Genomic DNA, 8,019 nt, shown 5'->3' with positions numbered 1-8,019 from the left:
AGGCCACCCAGAGCCCCGAGTCTAACCCTGCTGCCACCTGTTCCCACATTCTGCAGAGGGGCGAAGGGACTCGCCCAGGTCTCCAGCTTAGGTGGCCACCCAGGGATGATGACGACGTGCTCCTCGGAAATTAAACTGTAGCTCCGAGAGCTCTGGGCCTCCCATGCTAACCCGGTGACCCTGGGCAAGTCACTGAACCGCTTCCCAGGTCCCTTCTAGCTCAAAAATCCATGCTCCGGAGATCCTAATGGTGGTTGGAAGGAAAAGCCGGCGAAATAAAGGAGAGGGAGGGTTCGAGCCAGCGTTCCTACCCCCATTGGTAGCTGGGCCCGGACTCCAACGCCACCTGGCTGCCGCCTCATCACCAAAGCATTGTGAGAATGCCATAACGTGGACAAACCTTCAGGCACTTTCCGCTGCTACCCGGCTCATGAGGTCTGGAGGGAAGGCCTGCGCCAGTGACGTGGCTGGCCAGTGCCACCCTAGCCACCGAGCACGTGTGAGGCAGAAGCGTGCTCCCGCCCTGCAAGCACCCCCGTTCTGCTTGGGGGCCTCTTTCCCGAGGCGTTCGGGGGCTCTGGGATTTCCGGGTCGCGGCCCTTTTCCCATCGTGTCTTTCGGGGGTCTCTCCCCAGTCTGTTTTCTTTTCTTCCGTTTCAGAATCTATTGTACTGATTCTAAAGCAGAAGGGCCATGAGGGTTAGGCAAGGGGGTTAAGTGACTCGCCCAGGGTGACACTGCTAGGAAGTATCTGAATCTAGATTGGAACCCAGGGCCTCCCAAGTCCAGGCCTGACACCGATTCACATTTTCCTAAGAGGTTTGGGCCTTCCCTGGCGCCATGGTCAGGTTCTTTTTTTCCCTTAACTTCCTTTTTTCCTCTCATCTCTCCAGCCCGATTCATGGCTTTGGTGCTATAGTTGGGCTCTGCTCCTATGGCTAGAGAGGGCACCGGCCTAACCTTCTTGGGCCAGGGACGCCGCCTGTGCTGGACTGCTCTCCCCCTTTACCTCAGTGGGGCAGACGCTGCCTGCCTACTTTCTGAGCTGCCCTTCCGGTGCTTTGGCTGCTCTTATTCGATAGTTGTGCGGAAGTGAACTTGGGAGAACCCGGGCCGGTTCCTGTCTTACGCCACCCTCCCGGGGCCGCCCTAAGAGCTCGCCTTCTAATGGGGGGGGGGGAGGCCTCCTGCAGACGGCCGGGGTTGGGGGGGGCAGAGGGGAGGGACAGACGACAGCACATTTCGGGCAAGGCTGTAGCTTGTGTGTGTCTGGACGCGAGGGAAGGGGCCGCAGTGCTTTCAGCCCCCTCAGCGATCGGAATCTCGGGGCCCGCCTCAGGGTCTCTATGCCGCGAGACGTTCTTGGACTCCCCTAGCCAAGCCCCCTCCTCCTTCTCTGGCAGGGACACTCTTGCCGGAGGAATTTATGTTTGATCCTGGAGGGGATAGGGAGCCCCGGAAGTTCCTTGAGTAGGAGAGTGACGTGGTCAGACGTGCTTCAGGGGGGGCCTGGCGTGGGAGAGACTTGAGGCAAGCAGCCCCACCAGCTGCTATTGCCACAGACCAGGCGTGAAGCGCATAGGGCCTGGCGGGGGGAGATTGCGAAGGTAGAAGAGATGAGGATCTGCAATGCTATGCCAGGATATGGCAGCAGAGTTAAAGCGAAGCGCGGAGGAGGCCGCCGAGGGCGCGAGCCAGGGCGCAGTCTGGTTGCACGGCGGCCCGCTCCGTCTTCACAGGCAAATTCAGAAGAGGTGAGGATTGGAGGAAGGTGAAGACGGGTTCTGATGGGGGCCTGTTGAGCTTGGCCCGCTCGGGCTAGACCAAGGTCGGGATGGACAGATCCAGGGAGCTTCTCCGTAGAGAAGGGAGCAGGAGAGGGAGCTGCCCAGACCCCCCGGGGCCATAGGCTGAGCAGGGCCCAAGACCTTCTACCCTAGAATCCACACTAAGGGCTAGACAGTGGGGATTCAGTCTAGCCAGGAAGCACCTGAACCCAGGACCACGGAGCCTCCATGAGCGGAAGTGGGCTCCTCCGTGGCCCCTTGGACGTTAGGCTTCCCCAGCTCGATTAGTCAAGGAACTCGTGACACGCCAAGCTCTTAGTGGGGAGGGAGAGCGGAAGACCCGTAACGGGGCCTGAGGAATGGTCAGGCCTCGGAGGGGAGCCAGGAGAGAGCCGTGGCTCGGGCTGGCCCTGGGGGCTTGGACCAGGGGCCGACAGCAGGGAGGGAAAGTCGGGGCGACTACGAGAAAGACTGCGGCCGCGGAGAGAGTCGGGGAGAGCCCGGATTCTTGGTGCAGTTGGCCGGGACACGAGCAGTGTTAGGGGGAAGGAGGAACCGTCCTCGAGAAGGGCTCCTGGCCCAGACGGGCCCTGAGCTGGGCCCTAAAGGATGTCTGGGATTCCGAAAGAGGAGGAACCTGAAGTGGAGGCATGTCGAGGCTCGGTTCGTGGCCGGGAGACCTGCCTTTCCCCCTTTCCTCTGAGGAGCGCCCACTCACCATCGTGGCCCCGGTAGAGTTTCCCCGGTAGTTCTTCCATGTCTGTCCATCGAGGCTGTGCCTGATGGTGAACTGGGAGATGTAGAGGCTGGAGAGTTTCTGGCGAGCCCCCTGGGTCTTGATTCCGTGGATGATCGTCGGCTCCAACAGATCGACCTGCCAGCAAGCCACAATCTCGTTTCGTCCTGTCTCCTGGACGCTTGGAATCATTTAGGGAGACTCGGCGGGGCCCCAAGAGAGGGATGGCAGGCGCTGGACAGCCAGAGGCCCCCCGACAGCCAGCTGGAATCTTAGGAGAACCGGAGGAGCATGAAGCGGCAGCAGCGTTGGCGTGGCCATGCCGCTGAAGGGCACAGACGGGAGTCTCACGGGAACGGGCTGCTGTGGAAGGGTGCTGGGCGCTCTGGCCAGAGGGCACGGACTCGTGGACCTCTGTACCGCAGACTGTAGCAGGCCCTCTGGCAGCCACCGGCAGGCCTAGCCTAGGCCCAGACGGCTCTGCGGCTTCCTACGCTCTCCCTCTACCGAAGGGGCGCAGCGAGGGGCCACCGAGCTCGAACGAGCAGGAAGAACCTCAACGATATTGGACGTGTTGAGGGGGCGATAAGCCGTGGCCCTGAAGGGAGCACAGGCTGCCTCCTCCCCGGGGCCCCCGTCGGACCCTCACTTTCTCCCTATTGCTGCTCCCCGTCGGGGGCTTGTGGCACTTCCCTACCCCGTGGTATCCTCTCTCCCCTGGACACTGACCTGGCCCTCTCGAGCCCGCCTCCCTGAGGAATCCCAACAAGCCGCACCCCTCCAAAAGCTTCCAGTGGCAACCTCCTCCCCTCCCTCTGCCTGTGGCCATTCGAGCTCCCTCCAGGACTTCTTTCCATTCCAGGTCCCCGGGGCAGAGAGCAGCGGGCACCGAGGCGCAGTGGGATCGGACCGGCTTCCCGAGGAAGCGGGCTTTTGCCTGCTTGTGTCCTGGCCCGTCATTGGATTGGGGCGAGTCGCGAGGAGCCGTAGATGGTCAGAGGTGGCGAGACCCTCCAACACCCTCCTCCGTTCAGAGATAACGTAGCTGAGGTCCAGCAAGGGGAAGGGACTCGGCCATGACGTGGGCCCACTGATCAGAAAAGGGCTTGAGGAGGCCTCGGATGCCAGGCAGAGGGGCCTAAATAGAACTCCACAGCCAACGGTCCCTGGTGCTCTGGGGCTTTGGCAAAGTTTTTAGACATTAAACCGGACGGCGGCTAAGGGGCCCCGAACAATCTCCCTCCCCCTCCCTCCCCGCGCCGATCCCGATCGCCAGGCCCGCTGTGGCTCCTTCGCCTTAAAAATGGGGCTTTCTGGGCAAAGGAGCGTCTCGACCCTCCCTGCCCATCCCCCAAGCGCCCACGCCAGCGGTGGAAGACTCCTCGGGGAACGCGGAGCAGTTCAGCTTTGAGCAAATAACTAGAGAACCCCACGGAAGCCTCAGGGTGCAGAGGCCTGGGAGGAGCCGAGCACCCAGAATGCACTGGTCCTCCCGGAAGGGGCCAGGAATCAGCGTTCCTACAGTGCCTACTCTGGGCCAGGCCCTGGGCCAAAGGTCCTACAAATAGGACGGAGCCCAATTCTGAGCCCTGCCCCATTGTCCAGAGAGCAGACCTGGTGGCTTTCCTGCTGTCTGTAGCTCCTCCCTGCTCGTGCCCATTTGCCTGCCGTTTCACCATAAAAGCCAACTGGCTTATGTTGGGGGCTCCTCTGATTCGGCATCTTGAGGTCCAGCTCTGACCAAGGCTCTTCTCTGCCCAAAGACTTCCAGGGGATCCCTCAGCCTGGCCTTCTAGGATCTCCTGCCAGGGCTCGCCCCCCAAACCCCAAGCCTCCAACGTGTTCCTTCCTCACCTCTTCTCAGAGAACCACCTTGGCCCCGGCTTAGGAACCTCCTTCCCCTCCCGCCCCCAGAGTGGTGCCCTCCCTCGGGCGAAGACGTTCTGGCTCTCTTCCCGTCCCCCCTGGCCCCGGGTCCCCGTTGGCCTCGTCAGCTCTGCCTCGCCTCAGCTGGCCCGCTTTCCCCCCAGCTCCGAGAATGGAAGCCTCCGGCAGGCAGGCAGGCAGGCAGGCAGGAGCAGCAGAGCCGCGCACGTTTGGGGGCTGCGGTTCTGGCCTTCTCGGAGGATGACGCTGTGACTGAGGAAGGCCTACCTTGATCCAGGGGCTGGCATCCTGGGTGCTCCAGGCATTGATGGACCCGGCAGAGTTAAGTCTGGCCAGTCTCGGGGCCCACTGGCCTGCACGGAACAAAAGAGGCCGGTCTGAGGCGTCTGTCACTCTTCCGGGCCTCGCCCCTTCCCCGCTCTCTCCGGAAACCCCTGTTCTGCTCAGCTGTTTGGGGCTCCCGGTTTGGGGGGGCCACATCTGGAAGTGACTGTGATTTGCAAACGAGGGGAATCGGCAGAACAACTCGGAACTAAAGGCCCAAAAGGGCTGGACGAGACCAGCTGGACGGGTCCTCGGCCCTGTGGCCCGAGGTGGGAAGGAAGAGGAATACTTCCCGAGAGCCGCCATTGCCCCAACACGCTGAGAGAGAATAGCCCTCGGGCCAGCAGCGGGCGGCCACGCTGGGGCCTTTGCAGAGAGCCGCCTCGCTGAGAAAGCAGCTGTTCTCTCTGGCTGCGGGCCTGGCTCCCTGCCCCCTGGCATGTGGGCAGCTCGCCGCGAGGCAGGGCTCTCCCTCTTCTTGCCGCTGTTTGTTCGTGCCTCGGAGCAGAGGTTGGCTGGGAAGGCCAAAGGAGAGCTCGGGAATCCTCGGCTCCTTCAGTATTTCCCACAGACGGGACGGCCCCAAAGCCTTCAGCAGCTTAAAGCCGCACGAAGACTTTGGGGACGCTGCGTGTTAGAAAGAGCTCCCCGAAATTGGACTCGAACACCGAGGGCGCCTCTGCGGCCGTGTAGGCCGTGTTCCCTGGCTACTGAGAGAGCAGGCCCGTGGGCCAATGGCGTGGAAGACCCACCAGTGGACTGCAGGATACCAGAGGGCGGGCCCAGCTTACTTACCGTATTGTCCGGAAGCCGTGATCTGAGAGTCGGCGATCCGCCCCTCTGCCATCCCCAAAGCATTCCGACATTCTACGAGGGAGCGACACGGAGAGGGAAAAGCGGATTTGTTAACGAGTCCAGGCCGCAGAGCGAGCCCTAAACCACAAGCCCTTCTTGGCCACAGGCTTGCTGGGAAGCCTTTTCCAGGGGAAGGCGACGGTCCCTTCCGGAGTATCGGGCACGAAGCCCTCCCCCTCCCCCCCTCCCGTAGGGTTCTTTCGGGACCCTGGCCTGGGCCCGGGAGGCTTGGACTTCCTGAGGGCCCGGAGCCGATTTCGCCTGCGGTTTCCCTGCTCCTGGACATCCATCTGAGGGCTTGTCCTCGGTGACCCAGCCTTGCGTTCCCTCAGCCCAGGGAAACGAGAGGCCGAGATGCCCGTCTCTAATGGAAAGGCCACACCTGACCAGCAGGAGCTGCACGGCAGCGGGGAAGGTCCACACACATCTGTTCGGAGGGGCTCTGGGGGGGCTCCTCAGCTGATGCTCTGAGCACGGGGCTGCCTGGGAGACGATGTCCGTGTCCTACGCCCGTACTGGAGCCACCTCCGCCCCCTTAGGATCCTCCGCGCCTGGGTCGTGGCCCAATCCACAGCCTTGCTTTTAGCTTCTGCCGCTCTCCTCTCCCTCCGGTCGCTTGGTGACTTCCAGCTCGGAGGGTGCTGGCCTTCGCCCCCCTTCCTCGTGCCCGCTGACCTCCCAGGATTCATCGGTGGCTTCCCCCTCAGAGCTCTCGGAGCCTCTGACCGTGGCCCCCACGCTCTGCTCCCAGGCCCCTGATGCTCTCCGTCACTTCTCCATCCTGGCTCTCGCTTTGGCCAAATCCGTCTCGTGCCCCCTCCCCCTTAGGCCACCGGGATTGACCTTCTTCACTGGGGCCCTTGCAGCTGCTCGATGCAGAGCTGGCGGCGACTCCGGCAGCCAGACCCTAGTCCCCTGCGATCCTCCAAGGAGCCCTACCGTGCCGACGGGCTCCGCTCCCGAGTCACGGCGGCTGGTGCCAGCCGGGCTCTCGTCGCTTCCTCGGCTGTGCCCCGATTCTTCTTGGCTCGCTCCCCACAGCTCTTCTCTCCTCAACGTTTAGCAAGAGGAATGAAGAGTCTGTGGCGAGCTTCCTGCTTTCCCTGCATGACCCTTTGGGCTCCCTCCCTTTGCTCCAGGCTCTGAAGAAGGGCGGCCCTTTTGCTGCAACTGAGCCGCCATCTTGATTCTGCCCTGCCCAATCCGGTTCGTCGCATGCTAATCGCTGTCGCTCATCATTGGCTGCCCTCTACCTGCTGAATTCTGCCCGGCTACCTCCCCATCCCCTCCGGCGCCCCTTCTCCAGTTCAGGTGGGCAGCGAAGGTTTTTTAGATGCTTCCCATCTGCCCTGCCGCGGGTGGAGAATGCCAAGAAAGGCCCGAGGCCAGGCCCTGCCCTCTGGAGGCTCACGTTCGAATGGCCGACAAAATGAGCAAAGAACTACCCGCCTCCGAGATGCCGGGGCTGGAGCTAAGGCCTGAGAAGCCAGCAGCGGGGAACGAAGGAGGGGAGCGTTCCGGGCCTCAGGGAACAGGTCCGGAACCCAGAGATGGAAGAGCCAGCAGAACAGGTACACGGAGGGGAGGGTTCCCAGGTAGGGAAGCCCGAGAAGATGGAGGAGGCGCAGCCACTTTGGGAGAGGCTCCCAAAGCCCAAGAGACAGACCACCAGACTATACGGCAGTTCAGGCAGAGAGTGGCGGGGCCTGGCGCTAGAGTGCTGTTGACGGCAGAGGAGAGATGTTGGGAAAGTAGGACCCAGAGGCCTTCCCCGCAGATGGAATATGGTGGGGGGGGGCGCGGAGGGGGGCGGCGGTGCCCTCAGCAGTCATAGGGAGAGTAGGAAGAGGCCGTGGCTGGGAGAGGGCTTGTGCTGGGCTGGAGGCTATTCATACAAAGAAGGTTCCTTTTCATTGTTGCCTCCATTTCCCACATCCTTCAGGAGAGTGTAATTCCTTAGGGGCGAGGGAGACAGAAACTATCTGCCGTGTGTGCGTGTCCACGTGTACACGTGTGTGCATGCGTGTGCACGTGTGCACTGCCTGCCATCTAGCAGCCACTTAATAAATGTGTACCGAATTGAGCCGAATTCTCCCACATTCCCTTTGGCCACGCAGGGGAGGGTTTTGAGTTTCCTTCTCGCTGGGCTCTTGCAGAGCCGTTTGATTTGTAAGGAGAATCCCCTCCTCGGGTGGAATTTGGCGCACACGTCCCACTAAGGTCTAAAAGAACGGAGATGACCGCTTGCTAGCTGGGAAGCCCCTTACTGCTTTCCAGCGGGATTCTGGGAGTGAAAACCTCCTCCATCTCCATCAGCCTTTTCTGAGGGCATCTGGGAAATGGGACTCTTGTAAAGCTTCCCTTCTGGCAGCTAGCTGTAAAGTCCTTTCTCTTCTGGTAGCCATATATCCGCCCCCCACCCCCACCCCC

General features: G+C 61.8%; 1 protein-coding gene across 1 annotated transcript in view; it reads right to left on the bottom strand.

The window, feature by feature from the left end:
• Positions 1-95: 95 nt before the first annotated feature.
• Positions 96-8,019, bottom strand: part of LOC123254192 (coagulation factor VIII-like) — a gene marked incomplete at its 5' end in the record, with an annotated part of 13,987 nt that continues 6,063 nt past the window's right edge. The window contains 4 exons of the mRNA XM_044683250.1: positions 96-677; positions 2,506-2,661; positions 4,678-4,763; positions 5,530-5,601. Coding sequence (XP_044539185.1) covers positions 657-677; positions 2,506-2,661; positions 4,678-4,763; positions 5,530-5,601 — 335 coding nt within the window. The remainder of the gene's footprint in view (positions 678-2,505; positions 2,662-4,677; positions 4,764-5,529; positions 5,602-8,019) is intronic.

Source organism: Gracilinanus agilis, unplaced genomic scaffold, assembly GCF_016433145.1.
Source record: "Gracilinanus agilis isolate LMUSP501 unplaced genomic scaffold, AgileGrace unplaced_scaffold17187, whole genome shotgun sequence".
Taxonomy (NCBI): domain Eukaryota; kingdom Metazoa; phylum Chordata; class Mammalia; order Didelphimorphia; family Didelphidae; genus Gracilinanus; species Gracilinanus agilis.
This window is presented reverse-complemented; position numbering and strand designations above follow the sequence as displayed.